The sequence below is a fragment of the Chanodichthys erythropterus genome, chromosome 23 (genome assembly GCF_024489055.1).
Source record: "Chanodichthys erythropterus isolate Z2021 chromosome 23, ASM2448905v1, whole genome shotgun sequence".
In the NCBI taxonomy this organism is placed as follows: Eukaryota; Metazoa; Chordata; class Actinopteri; order Cypriniformes; family Xenocyprididae; genus Chanodichthys; species Chanodichthys erythropterus.
This window is the reverse complement of record NC_090243.1, coordinates 22,804,205-22,830,611: the sequence shown is the minus strand read 5'-3', so window position 1 is coordinate 22,830,611 and position 26,407 is coordinate 22,804,205. Positions and strand designations below refer to the sequence as shown.

The 26,407-nt window shown below is 35.4% G+C and overlaps 1 protein-coding gene across 12 annotated transcripts in view; it reads right to left on the bottom strand.

Annotated features, from left to right (window-relative positions):
- ptprma (protein tyrosine phosphatase receptor type Ma) overlaps window positions 1–26,407 on the bottom strand; it is a 188,444-nt gene that overhangs the window by 39,736 nt on the left and 122,301 nt on the right. For 5 of the 12 annotated variants that reach the window (XM_067377872.1, XM_067377874.1, XM_067377878.1 and 2 more), the window contains 4 exons: window positions 22,700–22,736; window positions 17,951–18,025; window positions 14,677–14,812; window positions 9,332–9,361 (listed from right to left, as the gene is read on the bottom strand). In XM_067377872.1, coding sequence (XP_067233973.1) covers window positions 9,332–9,361; window positions 14,677–14,812; window positions 17,951–18,025; window positions 22,700–22,736 — 278 coding nt within the window. The remainder of the gene's footprint in view (window positions 1–9,331; window positions 9,362–14,676; window positions 14,813–17,950; window positions 18,026–22,699; window positions 22,737–26,407) is intronic. The other 7 variants (XM_067377880.1, XM_067377881.1, XM_067377883.1 and 4 more) reach the window with 3 other exon arrangements.

The following is a 26,407-nucleotide window of genomic DNA, read 5'->3' as shown; positions in this document are numbered from 1 at the left end:
ACAATGCTAGTTAATGCAGCTCCTGTGATGATGATGATGATGATGATGATGATGATGATGGGTGAACACAGGGTTAAAACTAATGTATTTGTGTTCCTCTCCATCAGCACAATGATTTAGGAAATCAAAACATACAGGTCTTGTTTTTTATGGAATATTGCAGTGTTTATCATAAATGATTTATCATTATTGTGTTAAACTCATGTTCTGGTAATCTTGAACCAGAAAATCTTCTCCTCCCTCTTCTCTGATGATGAGGGCGGGGCAACCTGTCACTCACATGAGATCCACCAATAGCAAACCACAACCATCAAAATCAAGCCCCGCCCTACATTTGTTCTTGTTTGCAAAGCCATTTCCCTCGGATATAGGACAAAATAGGGAAAAAAATAATAGTTATTCTCTCATTAAATTACAGCTGTCATACATTTGTGTAATTTATGGTGAGCTTATAAAACCCTGTATGACATTTTAGTTGATTTTGTTGCATATAATGATGAATTGCAGCATGCATTTGTGGGAATCTGTGATGCTTTTAACTCACTGAAAACGAATCAAAAGCGGCAGGTGACCTTTGAACCCGTGTTAATGGGCAGCCCTGCGCTAACGAAGCTCCCCGTCGCGGATCCATCTTGTTTATTCAGTTGCGTTCCATATGGTGTTCAGCTCCCTGCCGCCGCTCAACATTTCTGCCCAACGGGACGCTAATCACTTAACGGTTTCCTTCAAATCGTCTGCCACACGAGTCAAACGTAATGGATGTTGTCATCTAAAGTGTGAACTGTAACGGGTGGGTTTAAACAGTCTATTGGGAGAGCGTCTGGTAACCCTTACCAGTGAATACTAGTCCCACACACTCATATCCATAACTATTTACATCAGAGAACAACCACAGAGCAAACACCTTTCTGTTAAATATGCATGTGACACACTGAAGCTGAATATTTAGTGTAAGAGAGGAGAGAATATCCATCAGCACTAGTGATGCTTGAGTTTGGAGACTGTACGAGGTGTCAGATAATCTCTTTATGATGCAAATGCTGCTTATATATTCATACTGATTTCTATTTTTGCTGCTGACAAACTCATCATCCATGGGTTTCCTTCTAACTCATGTGATCCAGTATTTTGTGGGATTGTGTCTGCATTCTGTCAGACACTTGACTACATCTGTTCTGGGTCTCAGAGTGGTTTGTTTCCATCATATTTTCCATTACAAAGGAATGGAGCGTTCAGGACGCATCATCTGGTTGTTTCAGTGAAGCCTGACAGCGAGGTAAAGCCTCTTCCTCATCCGACATGTTCAGATTGTCGCTCTCGTTTATGCACCTGGGACGGAAGGAGATTGAACCGCTTTCCCAACGCCGGCAACAGCCTATTTCCTTGCAAATGTCAGTCTCACAGTAAAACTAAGAATGAGCCGAGAGAAAATGGAATCGTGTTACCGAGGTCATTCAATAAATGACCAAAAAAATCAAGGATTTCAGGATGTGATGCATGAGACGTGAGTGCAGCAGTCAAATACGTCCGTCTAGTGCATGTTTGCAAAGAAAAACAATGGAAAAGCAGAGCTGCTCAAATGATAAAACCTGGTTTAAGCAGTTGATTTCAGTGCATTATCTCTGAATGGAGTAAATACAGTACCAACAGTTTCAATAATCACTGTTGATGGTGTCTCTCCTTATGAAACCCTGAACAAAATGAAACACCAGGTTCCTCTGCTGCTGCCGGCAGGAATAAACGACAGATCGGCAGCAGCGGAGACGCCATTATCAATCCTGACACAGGAAGCAGATGCTGAAGGGCTTTCAGAGAAAACACATCACTTCAGATTCATTAGACTCACAGAGATTCATTAGCATGAAATTATAACACAATGCAAAACATCTTAATAATCAGTAATATACAAGTTGTAAAAATTGGAGAATGTTTTACAAGAAAATACTATTTAAAGCGGACCCATAATGCCTCTTTCACAAGATGTAATATCAGTCTCTGGTGTCTCCAGAATGTGTGTGTGAAGTTTCAGCTCAAAATCCCCCACAGATCATTTATTAGAGCTTGTCAAAAACACGCCGTTTTTGTGTGTGTCCCTTTAAATGCAAATGAGCTGCCATTTTCCAGAAGAGGGCGGAGCTTTAACAGTGTTTTCAATGTGTTACTTCTGAAATTTAATAGAGATTTCTGAGAGATTGTTTCTACACCAACTTTTTCCAGACTTTAAATAAACATTCATGTCCATGAACTCCATGAAGTTCTGATTCATATGGAGACACTGAAGCTTCAATTTAGTGGAGGTTTAAAAAAGATAAAGTTTTGCAGATAATCTGTGTTTTATTCTTTCAGAATGGCCTCCAGCAATCTCAGGACAGAAGGAAGGACAAGGCAAAGTACACAAGCACCTTCCCGCTGCGCTTTCACTCGACACACGGAGATGATTCAGCGCTCATGCATATCTAACGCCGCTGGGCTACTTTAGTCACCGTCCCTGCAGACTCAATCCTCAGACCTTTCCATTTCTATTTTCTCTCTTTATTTTTTTCAAATGTTTTCTCTCTCTTTCCTTTCCATTTTTCCAGGCGTAAACACATCCATTTGAAGTTTAACCTGAACCCCTGCAGATAGAGCGAGTCTGCGCTGACAGACCTCGAGAAAAGTCTCTTTTAAACACAACTTTCTGTGTTTTTGCAGGAGAAAAGCAGAAATAAAAGCCCCCGTGGAGCAGCGCCTGAGCGGCAGATGTCCCCGTGAGCGCTGCTCTCTGTCCCGACCACCGTCACATACAACAGAGACAAGCCATTCAGCTCCTCATTTACAGATATAAATCTCTGCGTTTCGCTGACAGACGCAGCGGTGTCTCTGCTAATGTGAACAAGCCGCTCTTCACTCGGGACACAGAGTGCTAAACACTTAAATAACCGAAGACACTCAGTGGGGAAAATGCACTGATTTCATTTACGCAATTTTACTAGTACTTAATCTCAGTATTCAAGCTCTGTGTATAAGAGTCACTTAATATTCAGTAATATTATTGATCAGCCTGCACTGACACTATCAGATAAGAATCAGCTACTTATAGCTGAACTGTTCAGCTTTTCAGTTTTAAGATCAACAGATAAAAGTTAAGGGAATTTAGAGAAGAAGTGGAGTAGGAAATGTTCTTACTTGAAATATGAGACAGTAATGCTGTTTATTAGTGGAGATCTTCACTAGTTCACTGGCAACCAGCTGCTGGAACATACATGGACCAAAACAAACATGATGAAACAAGAATAAAATAAATCAAAATCCCACAGACAGGTGCAGGAAACTTTTCATGTCAGATATGAAGAAAACTCCTTCAACACCTTAGCAACCACCCAAACACTCTAGCAACCACATAGCAAAACACCAACAGGACACTTTAGCATTCATATAGCAACACCCTACCAACCACACCAGAACATTTTAGCAACCATATAGCAACACCCTAGCAACCACCCAGACACTATAGCAATCAACAGAAAACTTCAGCATCCACATAAAAACACCATAGCAACCAACCAAACATTCTAGCAACCACCATAACATTTTACCAACCACATAACAACACCCTAGTAACCACATAACAACACCCTAATACAGAACATTTTAGCAACCACATAGCAACACCATAGAAACAAACCACATAACAACCTCCTGGCAACTAAACAAACACTCCAGCAACCACCAGAGCATTTTAGCAACTACATAGCAACATCCTAGAAACCAATCACGTAACAACCCTCTAGCAACCACTCTAAACACTCTAGCAACCAAAAGAGCAACCACTTAGCAACACCCTAGCAACCACCAAAAACACTCTAGCAACCACCAGAGCATTTCATCAACTACATAGCAACACCCTAGAACACCTCTAGCAACCAAAAGAGCAACCACTTAGCAACACCCTAGCAACCACCCAAACACTCTAACAACCACAAGAGCATTTTAGCAACTACATAGCAAAACCCTAGAAATCAACCACATAACGACCCTCTAGCAACCACTCTAAACACTCTAACAACATTAAAAGAACACTTTAGCAACCACATAGCAACACCCTAGCAACCAACAGGACATTTTAACAACCACATAAAAACACCCTAGCAACCACCTCAACACTCTAGCAAATTACCACAAAATTTTAACCACATAACAACACCTCAGAAACCAACAGAACATTCAGCAACTACATAGCAACACCCTAGCAACCACCCTGAACACTCTAGCAACCACCAAAACATTTTAGTAACCACATAGCAACACACTAGCAACCACTAGAACACTTTAGCAGCTACATAGCAACACCCTAGAAACCACCCAAATACTCCAGCAACCACCAGAACATTTTAACAACCACATAAAAACACCCTAGCATCCATCTGAACACTCTAGCAACCACCAAAACATTTTAGTAACCACATAGCAACACACTAGCAACCACTAGAACACTTTAGCAACTACATAGCAACACCCTAGAAACCACCCAAATACTCCAGCAACCACCAGGACATTTTAACAACCACATAAAAACACCCTAGCAACCATTTCAACACTCTAGCAAACTACCACAATAATTTAACCACATAAAAACACCTCAGAAACCAACAGAACATTTAGCAACTACATAGAAACACCCTAGCAACCACTAGAACACTTTAGCAACTACATAGCAACACCCTAGAAACCACCCTGAACACTCTAGCAACCACCAAAACATTTTAGTAACCACATAGCAACACCCTAGCAACCATTTCAACACTCTAGCAACCACACACCACACCCTATCATCGTGGCATGAGTTTTGCATATGAAAACACTGACATGACTCAGGAAAGTGTTACAGCACGCTGATATAGATGTGTATGATATATTGAATTATGCAGGTATCTATGACAGTTTATTCCGTCGGTCCAACTATAAGTGGATCTCTATTAAATTCTGAAGCAGCACTTTGTTTGACAGCGGCGTGAGGTTTCTATTAGCATGTATGACTGATGATTTCAGAGGCGTATTGAAATGAGCACTGAAGCCTGACACGAGCTGTCAGCGCCATCAAACGCACTTCCCGCAGATTCAGAGGTCACCTGCACATTTACACTGACAGACAAGCAGGAGTCTCCCAGCATTCCCTCTGGCCATACATACTGACTTATATTCTACTTCATTTCTATATGATTACTGATTGATATATTGATATAATTATAATTTTATATTTATTAATGTGTCACATCAGCATTACAGATCAACAGGCCTTGAGTAAACTGATCACTGCAGAATAAAAACTCCAGAAAAGTATAATTTAGATTCTTGAATCCTTTCAGCTCAACAAAAGATGAACTCAATAATAAGATCAGAAAGACTGAGTTCTTTCCATCGCAGCAGAACTTCTTGATTTGTCATTTTAATATGATCTGAAGTGTGTTTTTGTGCTCTTCAGGCATGAAGGATTATATGAGGTGGAGAAATATTAAGACGTAATGTGTTGACAGTTTAATTAAACGGTTGCAGGTGAAGCTCAAATCTGCATCACAAACATCTGCTGCTCATCAGCCGACCGCAGCCGTACCAACATCTGTCAGAAAGAGTCACATTAACTGAAGCAACAGTTGCTCACGTCACTCAATCTAAACACCTTCGTACTGCAGATCCTGCGTTCAGTGCGTGTGAGCTGCTGTCCAACACTAACGGCGTTTTCATGTCCATTAAACTTCACTGTGACCTGCAGCTTTACTGCACTAAAACATCCGCGCACGAGCTTCACATCCAGTCCCAGCAAATAAATATTTCAAAGCTCTTACAAATGGAATAAATGTTTGTCTGCCTTTAAATAGAGGCGGAAAAACAACTATGTTTACCACATGTGCTTTCTATTTCCAAAACAACATTTCAAGGATGATTTTCAGACTCAACGCTGTGAAAACAGTCAAAAACACTCATTGTGGTTATATTAAATTAATTAATGATAATAAACTTATAAATGACATAACTTTAACGCTTGATTTGATGAGGCACAGAAGTGTGTGCTGTATTGATATGAGACATGAATAGTTCAGTGTTAGTGAATGAAGAACGCAGCACATCTCCGCTCAATCCAACACCAGATTCACTTCATTCCCTTCAGTCGCGCTGACCCCTGACCTCTCAGCTCTCGCCTTTGAGCTGAACTAAACGAGGGCAGCGCTGAAGGCCGTTTACGCTGCTCTGCTTCATTGCGTTACTTCAAAAGCCACACAGAAGACGCTTCCGGCTCGACCTTTGACCTGAGGAAGCTCTGATGAACACCAGATGCCTCAATCTCAGTGCAGATGCTGTAAATAACACATGCATTCATTAATAAACTGATTAACACCTGATTATATGCGTTTTGAATTCTGGCGAGTTTTGCACAGAGCGCAGTTTCTGATTGGTTCACAGGTTTGTGTGCGAGTCGAACGCTCCGTGATTCATTCCGTCTCCTCTGGGAGGTTTTATGAGGATTTGCACGCTCTGAATCCCCAGGTATGCCGCGCGCACCCATTAATAGACGTTAATTAGACTCTGATTTAATTACGGAGTCTGATTGCTGTTGGTGACTCATTTCCAAACTTTCCTCATCTGATCCCATTACCATTTAGAGTACGGGAGCGATCGGCGGATCGTGGCGAGGCGATTCTCTCTCTCTTCCCCGCCTTCCTCTTTCCTCAGCCGAGACAAATGCGCTTCCTCTTGTTACAATTAATTTGTTTCTTGTTCTGCGTGAGGCCTCGGTGAAGGATTTAATTAAGGCCTCGCGCTCCATCAGCGGCGGAGCTAAACGAGAGAGAGAGAAACGAGCTCGATGGTTTATGACGGGTCTTTATGTGACCGCAGACTCTAGGACTGGAATATTTATGGCAGGAATACACTTATATCCAGTTTTATAAACACTTACATCTGTCTTTTCACATAACATATGACGAGTGAGTCTGTCCACTTTAAAAGAGAGAAAAAAGACATCATGAGATTTAATTAACATCTTCATTGGGAAAAAGTGATTTTTCAAAGTTGCATTTATTGGAGTACATTTTACTATTTTTGAAAATACTAAACTACTTCAAAATTTCATGTTTAATTCATTGTCATTGTTTGTGAAATCTATTAGTGAAAATGAATCGTGCACCAATTTTAGACCAGATTCAATGAATCAACAAATCCTTTAAGTCAACGAATCATTCTGATTTGTTCATTATCGTGCTGAACACGACTCTTAGAAGATCTGATCATGTGCACATTTTAATACGAAATAATACGACTTGTTTCAGTCGTGAATGAATCTGTGCATTTTTAACAAATAAACGTGAATGATTCAATGACTCATAACAGGAATGATGCTCATTTGTCAGGATTTACTGGGATAAATATGAAACCGGCCACCGAATCTCTTCACAAAAAAGATTCTTATTATGATCGTCAAATCATCTACACAGTAAAATCCCCAGAGTTAAATCAGCTCTGCTCAGAGTACATACGGTTCCTCTCTAAAGAGTGTTAAAGTAACACTGAAGCAGAGTTAATGAGATAATTAAGCAATTAATAAGGCTGTGTTTCTCTTTTCTTCAGTGATTCTGCTTGTTAACAGCAGGTGTTCATCACTAATGCACTATCATTAATTAATTAATTGCTTAATTATCTCTTTAACTTTACACTATTTAGAGAAGGACCAAATGTACTCTGAGCAGAGCTGATTTTACTCTGTGGATTTTTCTGAGTAAGAAATGTTTTAAGCATCATAACAAACAAAATGTTCTCGCACAAAATGATTCGTTTACTTAAAAGAATTCATGTTGGATCCTCAGTGATACAAATATCCGTTCTTAATCCTGTCCTAAGTGAACGAATCATTCTGAATGAGAAACAGTACGATTCATTGACTCATTTGTAATCTGCAGAAATGGCCACTGAACAAAACCGTTTTCACTGAAGAATATCAACCGGAATGAATCACAGAGCGCGAGTAAAACTAAGTTCTTCCTCTACTGTCGTTCTTCAGTTAAATTATAAAAGGCCTTGTAACCCATTTAAACATGATTTTACTGATAATACTGTAAATCCAGACAGCGAGAGGAATGTGTCCAAATATAGAGAGAGTTATAAACGCAGGAGATCTTTGGCATATCGGCGGATCTGATCAACAGACTCCCGGATCTTATTCTAATCCTGGCGGAGGCTCTGAATCCCGTCACAAACATTCCTGCTCCGTGAATGTCACGTTTGAACCGCTGAAGAAATCCCTCAACGTCTATAAACCAGATTAAATCTCATATTTGTCAGCCGCGTTCTCTAAAAATAAACTACATTAATTCACGTCTGCTTTACCACGCTTTATAACAAGAGCTAATGATGAATTACTAACACACTATTAAAATCAGAAGTTCAGCTGTTAATATTATTTCATGAACTATGAACAGTTAAGATCAAACCAGTGTAAACTAATGCATGAACTATTGTAAATGTACCAAATAATGCTGAACACACAACTGACATAAAGCTTTATCAAATAAATATCTGCATTGTGAATGTGTGAATGTCCTTCATCAGAAATAACTATGAGCGAGATCTGCTGTGTTATTTTGTATCAAATGTTTTGATTGTAAAATGTGTCTTTATTCTAAAAAAAAGAAACATGATTTGTTTCTTTGTATCTAATGAATGACATTCAAATAATGGGTCAAATGATCTAATCCAAGTGTTACATCCAAAAGTTAACTATCCAATCAGATCGCGTGTGTGTGTGTGTGTGTGTGTGACACATGATGATGACTGACATGCGCTCAACAGACTCATGCATAAACGAACGAAACAGAACTGAGATAAAACATGGAGGGAAATGAACAGGACGGTCCGCATCGGGTCGGAAGAGTTCCAGCGTTCCCTTCGCCTGTGGAGGCAACGGGAAAACGGGATTCCTGCTACTCGTAATGAAGCTTCTTGAACTCTAAGGGAATTTTTCATCATGTCAGGGAATCAGCGAGCGATCGGATCCTCCCCTTCAAACCGCAGCAGCAAAGAGAATTTCCTCAAGAGAGAAATTACCATATTTCCAGCGTTTGCTGTGATGAATGATTCAAAAAGGCAAAAATGGAGGCGAGTTTATCAACGCCAGTACGGGGTTTTAGCATCCATCATTAAAAGCGTAAGAGGCGGTCCCGGGCCGAGGCCAGAAGACCCGGGTCCTGCCGGCGGGAGCTCAGGCTGGAGTTTGAAGGGAGGAAGGAAGTCATGCATGGAATATCAAGAGAGGCGTGGAAGAGAAAGCACTGCAACTAGTTTTCACAAAGTGGTTACTTACAGGTAGTAAGTGTAGGAGTGATAGGATCTTCTGCCGAGTGGGGTGGAAGGGCAAAAGCAGTGGTGGAAGGGGTGGAGGGGGGAATGAAAATGGAAGGAAAGAAAAAGTAAAAATATTAATGTCTGAAAATATAGAAAAATGAACAAAACCTGATATGGTGACACATGTGACCACTTCCTGCAGTGACTGTGTGTGTGTGTGGGCGGAGCCTAGAGTGTGGGCGTGGCATTTGTTAATATCTCGTTAGCAGCGTCTCTCTAGGAACCACAGAGTTCATATTTAATTAGAAGCAAATGATAACGAGGCTGTGTAAATCTTTCAAAACAAGCTCAAGTTCTCATTTATTTATTTATAAAAACAACATTTCAGCCATCAGATAGAATGAATCATAATTAATGTCTTGAGAAAGGCTGTTGGATTTATATTTGTAATTACACTTGCATTTCATCATTTATGTTTGTACATAAAACCAATCGCTCATTGATTTTGAGTAATTACAATCGATCTGCTCGTGTTCACTGCAACATTTACAGTCAAATTTACACAAATGCACTTCGTTAATGAGACTGTGCTTCATTTATTAATCAACTTTTTATGTCGTAATTTTGACTTTTATTTCAAAATTGTCTTTTATTCCAGACTAAAGATTCTTTTGTCAAAATGGCGAGTTTTATTTATCGACTATAATATTGACTTTTTCCCCTTATAATTATGACTTTTTATTGCAAAATATTGACTTTTTTTTTTTATAATTTTGATTTATTAGCCCATAATTTGGACTTTTTCCCCCTCATAATTATGACTTTTTATGGCACAGTATTGACTTTTATTTCAAAATTGTCTTTTATTCCAGACTTAAGATTCTTTTGTCAAAATGTTGAGTTTTATTTCATATTTTTGATTTAGTAGGCCATAATTTTGACTTTTTATGCTGAAAATATTGACTTTAATTTCATATTTATTATTTAGTCTGTCATAATTATGACTTTTTATGCCAAAATATTGACTTTTATTTCATAATTTTGATTTACTAGCCCATAATTTGGACTTTTCCCCCCTCATAATTATGACTTAATATATCATAATTTAGATTTTTTGTATCTCATATTTATGACTTTTTATCTCATAAATATGACTTTTATGCCAAAATATTGACTTTAATTTCATAATTTTTTATTTAGTAGGCCATAATTTTGACTTTTTTCCCCTCATAATTATGACTTAATATATCATCATTTATATTTTTTTATCTCATAATTATGACTTTTTGCCATAATATTGACTTTAATTTAATATTTTTCATTTAGTAGGCCATAATTTTGACCTTTTCCCTACATAATTATGACTTAATATATCATAATTTTGATTTATTGATCTCATAATTCTGATTTTTTATCTCATAATTATGACTTTTTATGCCATAATATTGACTTTTATTTCATAATTTTGATTTATTGGGCCATAATTTTGACTTTTTTCCCCTCATAATTATGACTTAATATATCATCATTTATATTTTTTATCTCATAATTATGACTTTTTGCCATAATATTGACTTTAATTTAATATTTTTCATTTAGTAGGCCATAATTTTGACTTTTTCCCTACATAATTATGACTTAATATATCATAATTTTGATTTATTGATCTCATAATTCTGATTTTGTATCTCATAATTATGACTTTTTATACCATAATATTGACTTTTATTTCATAATTTTGATTTATTGGGCCATAATTTTGATTTAATTTTGATAATTTTTTCCCTACATAATTATGACTTAATATATCATAATTTTGATTTATTAGCCCATAATTTGGACTTTTTTCCCCTCATAATTATGACTTTTTATGGCACAGTATTGACTTTTATTTCAAAATTGTCTTTTATTCCCGACTTAAGATTCTTTTGTCAAAATGTTGAGTTTTATTTCATATTTTTGATTTAGTAGGCCATAATTTTGACTTTTTATGCTGAAAATATTGACTTTAATTTCATATTTATTATTTAGTCTGTCATAATTATGACTTTTTATGCCAAAATATTGACTTTTATTTCATAATTTTGATTTACTAGCCCATAATTTGGACTTTTCCCCCCTCATAATTATGACTTAATATATCATAATTTAGATTTTTTGTATCTCATATTTATGACTTTTTATCTCATAATTATGACTTTTATGCCAAAATATTGACTTTAATTTCATAATTTTTTATTTAGTAGGCCATAATTTTGACTTTTTTCCCCTCATAATTATGACTTAATATATCATCATTTATATTTTTTTATCTCATAATTATGACTTTTTGCCATAATATTGACTTTAATTTAATATTTTTCATTTAGTAGGCCATAATTTTGACTTTTTCCCTACATAATTATGACTTAATATATCATAATTTTGATTTATTGATCTCATAATTCTGATTTTGTATCTCATAATTATGACTTTTTATACCATAATATTGACTTTTATTTCATAATTTTGATTTATTGGGCCATAATTTTGATTTAATTTTGATAATTTTTTTCCTACATAATTATGACTTAATATATCATAATTTTGATTTATTGATCTCATAATTCTGATTTTGTATCTCATAATTATGACTTTTTATGCCATAATATTGACTTTTATTTCATCATTTTGATTTATTGGGCCATAATTTTGACTTTTTCCCCCTCATAATTATGACTTTTTATGCAATACTTGCATACAAAGCAGAATGATCAAACACGGGTCAGAAGTCGAGCTCAAGCGGGAGGAATTTTGAGCAAAACATTCTCACAAATAAGGCTTGACTGAAGTGAATTATGGAGACTCTCACAGCTTCATTTTCATTTGCGTCAAAGGCAGGTCAGATCAGAGAGAGGACAGGACAGAGAGAGCGGCGGAGCGGTCAGAAACAGGCTGAAGTGAGAGTTTGACTGGGAAAAGGTAATTCTAGCACTCGGAGTTTATTAGTTGTCTCTCTTAATCGTGAATCGAGGCCTGACTCAATTACTGATGTCAGTGGATATGGATCCCATCAAATTACCCTGAGATTTAACATGCGATGCCAAGGTCATTATGCTAAAATGGCCCGGGCCGACGCATACAAACGATCTGACGTAAATTGGCTAGTCAGCAAAATGAAGGCATCCCTCTTCAAATGTTTGGCCATTTTGAGGCTCAACAGCAAAATCAATAGAGACAAATACCCTTATTCTGAGAGCGTAATGACTCTCATTAAAAACATATTTACTCAGCCCTGCCTTCAATTTACATCTGAACCTCTGAACACAGGCTGGGAATCTAAAGCAGAGACTCACTCGTCGGGATGTTTGCTCGTCCTGAACTCCGGCGGTTTTACTCCAGCTGAGGACGGGATCTAATGTAAACTCGCCCTCGGCGTCTCTTTGAAAAAAACGCCTTTCATCAATTTTTCTCTCTTATCTTGCTTTTCTTTCACTCTTTTTTTTTCTTTCTGCACAAGATAAGCTTGGAAAATATTTGTGCTGTTTCCCGTCGCCGGGTCATTAAAGCGCCGCCGTTTGCTCGAGAGCGGCGCGGAGAGAGGAAAAATTAATATTTCATCAGGCAGCATGTATTGGTGCCACAAAGCGTGTAATGGTGCTTATCAGAGCGATCAAATCAATTATTCTGTGTTCAGCTGACAAAAGGGGCCGACTGAAAAGCGAACAGAGAATCGGCAAAGATTCCTCTGACTTTCATGTGTTCATGGGCACTGGATGATGCCGTGACATGAGATCATTTCATTAAAGCTGAAGTGCGTCGCTGCTTTCTCGGATCTTCACGCTCGGGGTCACTGTAAATGATCGGAACATCCTCGGCCAATGGCGCGGGCTTGGGGGCGGGGCTATCTGTTTGACTGACGGACGGTGGGAGTAAATGAATTTCAACTTTATCTAATAATTTCCAGTTTGTCATCATTTCAATTTATCATCTCAATTTTGACATCATAATTATGACTTTTGTCATGATTTTTGTCACAATTATTACTTAGTATGTCACATTATTCACCTTTTTCTCATAATTATGGCTTTTTATGTCATAATTTTGACTTTTGTTTCATAATTTTCTTTTTATTCCAGACTTGACCTTTTTTTCTTATAATCATGACATTCTATCTCATAATTATGACTTAGTATATCACAATTTTAAATTTTTATCTGATAATTGTGACTTTTTATGCCAAAATATTGAATTATTTAATAATATTGATTTATTGGGCCATAATTTTAACTTTTTTCCTCATAATAATGACTTGTTATATAATCATTGTAGAAATTTCATAATTTTGATTAGGCCATAATGTTGCCTTTTTTCTCATAATCATGACTTTTTATCTCATACTTATGACGTTTTATGCCAAAATATTGACTATTATTTCATAATTTCAATTTATTAGGCCATGATGTTGACTTTCTCATAATCATGACTTTTTTTCTCATAACTATGACTTAGTATATCATCATTTTGATCTTAAAATTTTGACTTATCACATAATTATGACATTTTATATGCCAAAAATATTGACTAATATTTCATAATTTGGATTTATTAGGCCATAATTTTGGCTTTTTTTCTCATAATCATGACTTTTATCTCTAAATTTGGACTTTTTTTTCATAATTTTGCCATAATGTTGACTTTCTCATAATTATAACATAATCATATAATATAATTATAACTTATATCATTCTATTAATCTCAAAATTTTGTATATCACAATTTTAAATTTTTATCTGATAATTGTGACTTTTTATGCCAAAATACTGACTTTTACTTCATAATTTTGATTTATTAGGCCATAATTTTGGCTTTTTTTTCTCATAATTATGACTTTTTATTTCAAAATTTTGAGTTTTTATCTCATAATTTCGATTTATTAGGCCATAATGTTGACTTTCTCATAATCATGACTTTTTATCTCATAATTATAACTTAGTATATCATTCTTTTAATCTCAAAAATTTGATTTATCTCATAGTTATGACTTTGTTCCTATAATTATGACTTTTATCTCACAATTATGACTTGGTATATCATAATTTAGATTTTTTGATCTCATAATTTTGACTTTTTATCTCATAATTATGACTTTTTATGTCAAAATATTGACTTTTACTTTATCATTTTGATTCAGTAGGCTATAATTCAAAGCATCCTCAACCAATGATGTGAGTTTGGGGGCGGGGCTATCTGCGTGACTGACAGGTGGGAGTGCAGCGGTGCGTAAATGACACACTTCAGCTTTAAAGGAATTAAACACAATTCAAACACATTCATGTTAATCAGATCAGATGAATTATTGTTGAAGGGAAGTGAAGCTCTTACCGTTTCTTCATGACCAGCACCACGCCGAGGAAGATGATGACGAAGAGCAGGATGCCGGCGATGACGCCGGCGATCTTCACCGTGTGATCCGTCTGTTTCTCGGGCTCCACCGCATCGGGCTTCCGGGTGGCGGCACCTGCAACAGGAAGTCCAGACAATCATTGCTGAAATGAGTCACTGTGATTGGATGAAAATACAACAAACGGACATCATGTGACACACAGACATTCAGCAGCAGGAAGTGAATGAAATAAGATTTATCTGATGATGTGCTTTCTGTTAGTAACACAGGTCAGTGTTAGCAGACACTGAATCATTGGTTATTCTAGCTTCGGTTCGCTTGAAGAAAAGAAAAATCTCAACCAAGACTCAAACTGCTCAGATGATTCTTATTTTTATTATTTTAGGAGAAACAAGCTGATCCTTCAATGAATCATGAGCTACACAAAGATCAGATCTGCGCACTGTAACTCCTCTGTTCGAGCGGGTTGAGTTCTATAAACAGAGGTCAGAGGTCAGAGCGCTCGTCTGTCTACAGTGTAATGTGATTTCCAGCGCTAAATGAGAGGAGGATGAAACATAGTGTGGATCGTCTGGTCCTGCCGGCTACACTTTCTCAATCAAGGCCTGACAGCATCCATCAGCTGTTGCCATGGTGACGTGTTCGGGTTCGAGGTTCACTTTAGAGAGAGAAGATGATGACATATTAAATCATGATTCTAACGTAAGAAGTGTCAAATTATGACATTAAAATCTGACTACTAATCATAATTTCGACTTTATCTCATAATTATGGCTTTTTAATCTCATCATTTCAAATTTTCTCATAATTATAACTCAATATTTCATAATTTTGACTTTTTAATCTCATAATTGACTTTTATCTCATAATAATAACTTAGTATTTCATCATTTTGACTTCTGTATCATAATAATTTACTTTTATTTCATAAATATTATGTACTATATCATAATTGACTTGTTAATCTCATAATTTTGACTTTTGTCTCATAAATATGATGTCAATCTCATAGTTTTTACTTTTATCTCATAATTATAACTTTGTCAATTTCAATGTTTTATCCTGCACTTATCGTTATCTCATAATTTTGTCATAATTATAACTTTTGACTTTTGTCTCATAAATATGACGTCAATCTCATAATTTTGACTTTTTATCCCATAATTATGGCTTTTTAATTTCATAATTATATCTTTAGCTTCCCGCTGGAAAAACCAGCTCAAACCGGCTTAAGTTGGATTTTGGAACATGTAGATCCAGTTAAAAACCACCTTTAAACCTGGAGTTTCTGCACTCTGATCAACTCTTCAACACTTCACTGATCAAATCATTAAAACTAAGGAATTCTGTTCTGAAATATGAGCATGATTATTAGCATGAATCTTTGTTATTGTCATGACGTTGATTAGCTTTCTGGAGCGTCTGAACACGCTGACCAGAGGTCAAACAAACACTCGACTGCACTGAGTCACATGACTCACTGATTCAACAACAGAAGAGGCGAGTTATCAGAAGAATCAGTCGTGAGGTTTAATTAAAAAACAAGCCAGAATTCTCTTCACTGTTCATCTGTGGAAAACATCAATCACAGTGAACCACTTCAGCATAAAAGATCCGCGATGAAACGATTCACGGATGAAATCCTGCATTTCCCAGAGGCGGATGAGAGCGTCAGCTGGGACGGCTCCACAAACACTCTGAATATTGAGATGTAATTTAAGCGGGATGTGTTGGTCACGCTGCAAACGCTGTGGTCTTTGGTTTCGGGTTTGCCGGGGTCACACTGATTCCTTTGACGGACAACAGCGCTGAAAAAAAAGCAGCTAATTTAGCGACTCCTGCTCCGGCGTTTATTTTCCGCAGTAAATGCGTGTATTCAGAGTGCAGATTCGGCTAATAGAAAGTGACCTTCTGCGGGGAGGAAACAGCAGGGATCAAATGAAGCTCATCAGACGGACGTAACCCTGAAAATCCTCAATTACCTTTTCAACCTGCGTCCATTCACAGCTTAAACGAATCGACAAACACGACTAAACACCCGGTCACGGGTCACACACACGCAAGAAATACTCAAATATACCATATAGCACTATAAAAAAGAAATGAAAAAGTTGCACAGATTAATAAAAAAAAAACATGCCCAGCTCATATTTCACCCCAAAAATAAAAATAAAAAATTAAGAAATTACATTTGGCATGAAAACCATGATTTTATTTATTTATTTAAATCTGCATAAATGTATAGCAGTACAACGAACACTACCATGATATATATAAATCAACTGAAAAAAATAAATGTTTTTATTTTGACATTATAATAATGAAAATTTGCTTTAAAAAATGCTAAATCTTCATACTTAAAAATACTACTATTAATTTAAAAAAATACCAAAATAATAAAAAATTTAAATACTAAATAATATAAATAAAAATATAAAATACTTTATAATATAAACAAAAATAATATAAAATATATATATGCTAAATCTTCATGCTTAAACACCACTATTAATAAAAAATAGTAAAATAATAAAAATAATAAAAAATATTATAAAATACTAAATAATATAAGTAAAAATACAAAATACTTTATATTATATAAAATTATATTAAACATAAAAATAATATATATATATATATATATATATATGCAAAATCGTTATGCTTAAAAACACTACTATTAATAAAAAATACAAAAATAATAAAAAATATTATAAAAATATTATAAAAATACTAAATTATATAAATAAAAATATAAAATATTTTAATTCTATATAAATATTATATATTATATTATTATTTATTTATTTTCATTTTGGAGTGAAATATGGCATGGACATGAACAAACACACAAAGCAGAAACGGGCCTGGTTTAGCACACACACACACACACATGTTTGTTTTTGTGAAATGTGGGGACATTCCATAGACATAATGGTTTTTATACTGTACAAACCGTATTTACTATCCCCCTACACTGCCCCTAACCCTAAACCTAACCCTCACAGGAAACTGTGCACACTTTTACTTTCTCACAAAAACTCATTCTGTATGATTTATAAGCCTTTTGAAAAGTGGGGACATGCTGAATGTCCTCATATTTCACCTCTTTTTGTAATACCCATGTCATACCCATGTCATTATACACATTTATGTCCTGATATTTCACAAAAACAAGTACACACACACACACACACACACACACACACACACACACACACACAGAGTGAGGTGGACGGTGGAAGTTCTGACCTGTTAGTTGGTTGTCGCCAGCAGCGGGTGCGATTCGCACATATGGCGTGGTGAGCTGTGTCACAATAATGGCAGCTAGAACAAGAGAAGAGATCCAGCCAACATGCAGAGAGAGAGAGAGAGAGAGACAGAGAGAGAGAGAGATACTCTGAGGCATTTGTTACTTCTGCAGGGTTATTAATGCAGAGCAGAGACACACGCTCCTGTACAAACCCTCGTGAGCGGCCGGACCAGACCCAAAACGCTTCGTGAACAAAATCACACAGAAGAGCCTGTGAGAAATCATCAGTTTTTCAACATTAACACAGGTTTACTACTGTGAAGCTGCTTAGAAACAGAAGTAAAGGTGATTTGACTTCTAAATACTAACTTCAAGACCAAGAATATCAATAAATATGTCCAAATTATTTTATATTTCTAGACTTATTGATCAAGTATGGCATTAGCACCAAATCTCTAGTGAGGTTGTCAGTCTGAGGTTGAACGGCAGCTCACGAGGGCTTCGGAAGAGCTGGAGAAAGAGAGGTTTATTCACATGCTCAGTGAGAATTAATAGCTTGACATTGAAGGTCAGTGAATTATTGTATGTACATTTTGACATGTAAGTGGAAAACACAACTGACTTCCTCGAAAATATAAAAATATACCCTTCAAGTGATTTCATGACACATTGGGAAACCAGTGCGGTCAGAAAAGTCTACTTCACTCAAAGGGAAAACAAGAACATTTTTCTGACTCCACTGGCAGATATCTGTTCTTGTTTTAAGCACAATCTAACTTCATTTTCATACATTTTTTGTTAATATCTTCAGTCATTTTGCTTCTCCAGTAAAAATATCTTAATTTGAGAATGTTTAGATATTTGTGCTGGGAAACAAGACAGAAACACTGAGGAAGAACGTGATCTAACATGTCCGTGTGCGCGAGGATTGACAGGTATAGAGCGCCACAGATCCGACTGCTGCGACGGTGAATTCTTATTTTGGACGAACTGCTCGGGATTTACTGGGTTTTCTGTTTGAACACTAAAGCCACAAACTCTCATTTGCATGGAACAGGCTTGACACCATTAGAGACGTGGCGTGTAGACAGGAAAACAGATTATGTACCATCTGCGCTCAATTAAATCACAAACGGCACGCAGAGTAGCACGAGAAAGGCCTCAGAAACTCTCCTAATGGTGCAGGAGAGGTCAGAGAATACAGCGACGCCGGACGCCGAGACACTGGCTGTTCATCGCAGTGATTCTCCATCTGTCGTGATGTGAGATGTTTCCCCACAGAGCCGTCAAACGCTCACTTCTGCAGTTTAACGTCATGTTTAGTGACTGCGCTGAGGAATAACAGCGTCACGTCACCGTCGATCTCACATAATCTCAGGTTCAAGGACTGAATCCTGACTTAAACATTTTCTATAGAGAATTATAATCGAAGAGAATCACAACATTGTGAATGTTGATCTAAAATCAGAGATTAAAGATTTAAAATTAATATATTAATATATATATACATGCAAACTGCATATATATACATGCAAGCTACTTATATATATATATATATATATATATATATATATGTGCAAACTACTTATATATATACACATGCAAACTACATATATATACATGCAAGCTACTTATATATATATATGTGCAAACTACTTATATATATATGTAGTTTGCATGTGTATATATATACATGCAAACTACTTATATATATATATATATACACACATGCAAACTACATATATATACATGCAAGCTACTTATATATATATATATACACATGCAAACTACATATATATACATGCAAGCTACTTATATATATATATATATATATATATATATATATATATGTAGTTTGCATGTGTATGTATATTTAAGTAGTTTGCATGCATATAAGTTGTTTGCACACATATATAAGTAGCTTGCATGTATATATATATGTCGTTTGCACTTATATATATAAGTAGTTTACACGTATATATATATTTAAGTAGTTTGCACATATATATATATATATAAGTAGCTTGCATGTATATATATATATATATATATATATGTAGTTTGCATGTGTATATATATATATATATATATATATATATAAGTAGTTTGCACATATATATATATATATAAGTAGCTTGCATGTATATATATGTCGTTTGCACGTATATATATAAGTAGTTTGCACGCATATAATTTGTTTGCACATATATATATATATATATATATATATATATATATATATATATATATATATATATATAGTAGCTTGCATGTATATATATTTAAGTAGTTTGCACATGTCATTTACACGTATATATTTAAGTAGTTTGCATATATGTCGTTTGCACGTATATTTAAGTAGTTTGAACATATATATGTTGTTTGCACTTTTATATATATATATATATATATATATATATAAGTAGTTTGCACATATATTTAAGTAGTTTGCATATATGTTGTTTGCACGTATATATATTTAAGTAGTTTGCATATATGTCGTTTGCACGTATATATATTTAAGTAGTTTGCATAAATGTCGTTTGTATATATATATTTAAGTAGTTTGCATATATGTCGTTTGCACGTATATATATTTAAGTAGTTTGCATAAATGTCGTTTGCACGTATATATATTTAAGTAGTTTGCATAAATGTCGTTTGCACGTATATATATTTAAGTAGTTTGCATAAATGTTGTTTGTATGTATATATATTTAAGTAGTTTGCATAAATGTCGTTTGAATGTATATATATTTAAGTAGTTTGCATATATGTCGTTTGCACGTATATATATATTTAAGTAGTTTGCATAAATGTCGTTTGTACGTATATATATTTAAGTAGTTTGCATATATGTCGTTTGCACGTATATATATTTAAGTAGTTTGCATATATGTCGTTTGCACATATACATATTTAAGAAGTTTCCATAAATGTCGTTTGTATGTATATATATTTAAGTAGTTTGCATATATGTCATTTGCACGTATATTTAAGTGGTTTGCACATATATATGTTGTTTGCACTTATATATAAGTAGTTTGCACATATATATTTAAGTAGTTTGCATATATGTCGTTTGCACGTATATATATTTAAGTAGTTTGCATATATGTCGTTTGCACGTATATATATTTAAGTAGTTTGCATAAATGTCGTTTGTATGTATATATATTTAAGTAGTTTGCATATATGTCGTTTGCACGTATATATATTTAAGTAGTTTGCATAAATGTCGTTTGTATGTATATATATTTAAGTAGTTTGCATATATGTCGTTTGTATGTATATATATTTAAGTAGTTTGCATATATGTCGTTTGCACGTATATATATTTAAGTAGTTTGCATAAATGTCGTTTGTATGTATATATATTTAAGTAGTTTGCATATATGTCGTTTGCACGTATATATATTTAAGTAGTTTGCATAAATGTCGTTTGTATGTATATATATTTAAGTAGTTTGCATATATGTCATTTGCACGTATATTTAAGTGGTTTGCACATATATATGTTGTTTGCACTTATATATAAGTAGTTTGCACATATATATTTAAGTAGTTTGCATATATGTCGTTTGCACGTATATATATTTAAGTAGTTTGCATAAATGTCGTTTGTATGTATATATATTTAAGTAGTTTGCATATATGTCGTTTGTATGTATATATATTTAAGTAGTTTGCATATATGTCGTTTGCACGTATATATATTTAAGTAGTTTGCATAAATGTCGTTTGTATGTGTATATATATTTAAGTAGTTTGCATATATGTCATTTGCACGTATATTTAAGTGGTTTGCACATATATATGTTGTTTGCACTTATATATAAGTAGTTTGCACATATATATTTAAGTAGTTTGCATATATGACGTTTGCACGTATATATATTTAAGAAGTTTGCATAAATGTCGTTTGTATGTATATATATTTAAGCAGTTTGAACATATATATGTTGTTTGAACTTTTATATATATATATATATAAATATATATATATATATAAGTAGTTTGCACATATATTTAAGTAGTTTGCATATATGTTGTTTGCACGTATATATATTTAAGTAGTTTGCATATATGTAATTTGCACGTATATATATTTAAGAAGTTTACATATATGTCGTTTGTATGTATATATATTTAAGTAGTTTGCACATATATATGTTGTTTGCACTTTTATATATATATATATATATATATATATATATATATATATATATATATATGGTTATTGAGGGATATTGCACGTAGGGATATTGAGTTGATTACGGAGAGATATTGAGTTGTTTTAGGATGATTTGCTTGCTTCTTTTCACTGATTGGTGGAGAGTTCTTTGCAGGATTATGGGTAATGTAGTTTTCAGGAAGACTTCTGCTATCAAATGTGATTATCTAAAAAATGTACCATCGATTTACAGCCTCAGGGTTTAAGGGAGGTCTGTCTTTAGAAGATACCATTAAAAATCAATTCACATCTGGAGAAAACGGACAGATTTTCACTCCCAGATCTCGACTGTTGAGCTCTATATCTGTCCTGATTTTAAACATCATCTTGATTTGATTTGATCACAATTTAATAATAAAAGTAAGTGTGTGTGTGTGTGTGTGTGTGTGTGTGCAGTGAACGCTCAGCTAGTTTTCCATTCCCAACACAGTCAGAGTTATTTCTGCAGACATGCTGGAATCATTTAAGGAACATGTTTCAATCAGAGCACTCGATTTCTCTCACACAGACCCACCTTTAGTGGCCACACGAACACAATCGATTTTGGTTTCCTGTGAGAGACAGACAGAGAGAGAGAAGCGTTAGACTCGTGTCACACGAGATGCAAACACACAAGCTTCAGTAAATGTGAACAGTCTGATGATCCACACAGACGACAGACTCAACCATATGAGGAAAAACATTCAGAGCTTTTCTTCAAAATCACTGATTTTTTTAATGATATGTTTCGTTATTTCTAAGTCAAATGTATTTGTGTAGTGCTTTTCACATTGTTTCAGATGTTTCCAGATAATCATGATGTTAATGTTTTATAATATACTCATAATATATTTGACATGTTTTCCTCTAAAAACACATAAACGTCCTTAAAACAAGATCAATGTACTCCAGAAGCAGAATCGCATGAGTTAATACATTTTCAGGGAATATTTCTTAAATCGAGTTTATTTTGTGCCTCATTGTGAAACAGCTTCTCTGAGCGCTGAGAGATTTACACTTAACAAGAAAACAATTTGCAGACAAACAAATGAATTCATTTAAGAAATATTCTCTGAAAACAAACACGCATGATTATCTGGCTTCTCAAAGTAAAATGACCTTGTTTTTAAAGCTGTTTATATATGTTTTATCTTGAGAAACAAGACAAGTGCTGCTGATTGAGCAAATGAGAAAAAGACCTTGATTTACTAACATTAAATCCATCTGAATATCTGCAGTACAAAATGATCATGATTTTACCAGTAAAAAATGATGTTCTTCCAGCACTAATGTCTAAACATTCCTAAATCAAGATGCATTTACTGGAGAAGCAAAAATATTAACAATAAATGCATGAAAATGAAGTGAGTTTGTGCTTAAAACAAGAACAAATATCTCCAAATGTCGTTCAGTAAGAGCTTCAGCGATCCACTGATCTTCAGAGGCTTCGACGTGTAATTGTCTTACAAACATGGAGGGAAAAACCAAACAAATAAAGTTCGCAAACATGAATATTCATGAGAGTCGCATTTAAATCCCTGCAGCTTTATTACAGCAAAATGCACTTGTGATGCTGCTGCATTATTGAGCAGACGACAGATGAATTATTGACCGCAGAAGCCACACACGGACCATAAACAGAGCTTGGACACAAACTTCATGTTTAGGTCAAATTAAGATCTGAAAATGTATATTTGTGAGCGTCTCAGAACACTGTGAATCAAACACACAAGATAACACCAAACGAAAGATGTTTCAGCAGCAACACTTTCCTGCTGATCATGCTGATCAAGACTTGTCTCTGCATTACTATGGTAAACTGACTAAAGCCATGTAAACTCATTAATGCTGCAGCGGCGGGTGAAGAGGCTGACCCTGCAGACGGCTGTTCACGCACGCATTATTAACACTCCACTCTAATTGGAAATTAGAATTATCAGCCATCTCTCTTTTTTATATGCAAATTGACCCTAATGAAAAGGCGATCCTTTATTTCAGCGCAGGAGAGGGAGACGCTCTCGTCATTAGATAATTCACTGTGGATAATTGGAGCCGTTCGGCCCGCGGGGAGAGAGAGAGAGAGAGTGTGTGTGTGTGTGTGTGTTTTCTTCAGGAAGGTCAGGTAAGCGCGTTCAGAAAGAGTCTTATTAGAGAAACACTCTTGACCTCCGGCGCTCGGGGAAAATCTCACAAGTTTCATCAAATCAAACTTCTCGTGGCCTTTCGGTGTTTATCAGTCGCAGAGCAGAAACGTCACGGCATACGGAGATTCAGGTTCCCGTGGTCATGGAAAACACGGAGATATGAGCGAATGTTCAAAGTGCAGACCTGGAAATGTCATGAAAATCAGCAACATCTGCTGTACGTGTTTTTATTGTGCAGAGAAACATCTGAACGATCACTGAAACCTTATTGAGAAGAAGTGTCATAACTGTGTTTATTATAATGATTCATCGTTATTTCAGTAATTATGAGCTGAAAAGATCATCTAAACTACTGAATTACTCAGATGTATTGATTCAAATAATTTGCGTTCATTCGTTCCACTTTTAGTCCACCAATGAACATCTTCATATCCTCTCCAGATGTTCCTTCAAGACGAGCACAAAAAGCACCGAATCTGAAGCGCTAATAAGCCCGTCTGAAACACAAGGCCATCATGTGACCTCGACAAACACCGAGCAGCTGCTGCGAACACAACCAACAGCAACTGAGATGTGGAACTTCTTAAAGGAAATAATTGGAGGAGGAAGAGCAGGAGAGCGTCAGCGCTGAAGGTCGCGGAGCCTCGTGGACTTTTGTTTTCCTGTAAACGCGTGTCACCGGGGAGAACAGAAACCGCTTCCTGTAATTGCTGGCGCTCCGCTAATTGGGAGCAATTAAAGAGCAACACGCGGCGTGTGACGTGAAGAGCGTTATTCTCACGGAGCGCTTGACCGGCTGACGCACAACATTCATCAACGTCTCGAGGGACGCCCTTGTTTTAATCGCAGAAGTTACGTCGCAATAAATAACAATAAAAAATGGAGCCAGCTTTCGTTGCAAAGGGCAAAAACTGACAGCGCTTAAATTATTCTCGGCCCACTGGCTGCTAATTACCAGCTGGAGTTTCTCTCGTATAACGAGTGTTTTTCAGAACACGGATACACACGTGACGAGTTCAACAAAACTCATCAATACCACCACACTTAATCACACCACATTAAGACAGTTACAAGCTTAAATATGCAAATGAGGCACTGTCTAATTAAATATGCACTCATTTGCATACAGTCCCAGAACAGAACATTCCTGTTTGATTTTATTGACATGTTAAAGGTTTTTTCAGAGGGGATTTGGGATTTCTCTCTTTATCATAAACCAGAAAATACTGTCAACAATAGTAGGAATAAATTGTTGTATGAATCAGACGATTGATATTTAAACAAACATTCAGAATATAGATATGAATAAAAGTGTAAAGCTGCTGAAGTGGAGATTTCTGACTCCTTTAAGGATCTACAGACACAAATAGATCAAGTGCAATAAAATAAACACTTAAATGTGTGTTTTGGATGTTTTCTTTCTATTAGTCGCATGTTAAATATAATCACAACTGAGCAGAGCCTGAAAAACACTGTGGAGTCTGTAGATCTTAAACCCAAAAACGAAATTTCTGTCATTAATTTCTCTCCCTCATGTTGTTCCACACCTGTAAGAACACAAATTAAGATATTTTTGATGAAATCAGAGAGGTTTATGACTCATATAATAATATAATCAACACTTTCAAGGTCCAGAAAGGAACTAAAGACATCGTTAAAACAGTCATGTGACTGCAGCGGATCTTAATGTTATGAAGAGACGAGAATACTTTTGTGCACAAAAATAACCACTTTATTCAGCAATCTCTTCTCTTCTGTGTCATTATCTTACTCATGTGACGCAGTAACACAGTGAAGCTTCCGTGTTTACGTCCGAACGCCGGCTCAGTATTGGCCAAAGCTGATCATGTGCCGACCAATAATGAGGCGGTGTTCTGACCATGAACCTGTAAACAATGACACAGGAGAGAAGAGATTGTTGAATAAAGTGGTTATTTTTGTGTTGTTTTTGCGCACAAAAGTATTCTCGTCTCTTCATAACATTAAGGTTGAACCACTGCAGTCACATGACTGTTTTAACAATGTCTTTAGTTCCTTTCTGGACCTTGAAAGTGTTGATTATATTATTATATGAGTCACATACCTCTCAGGTTTCATCA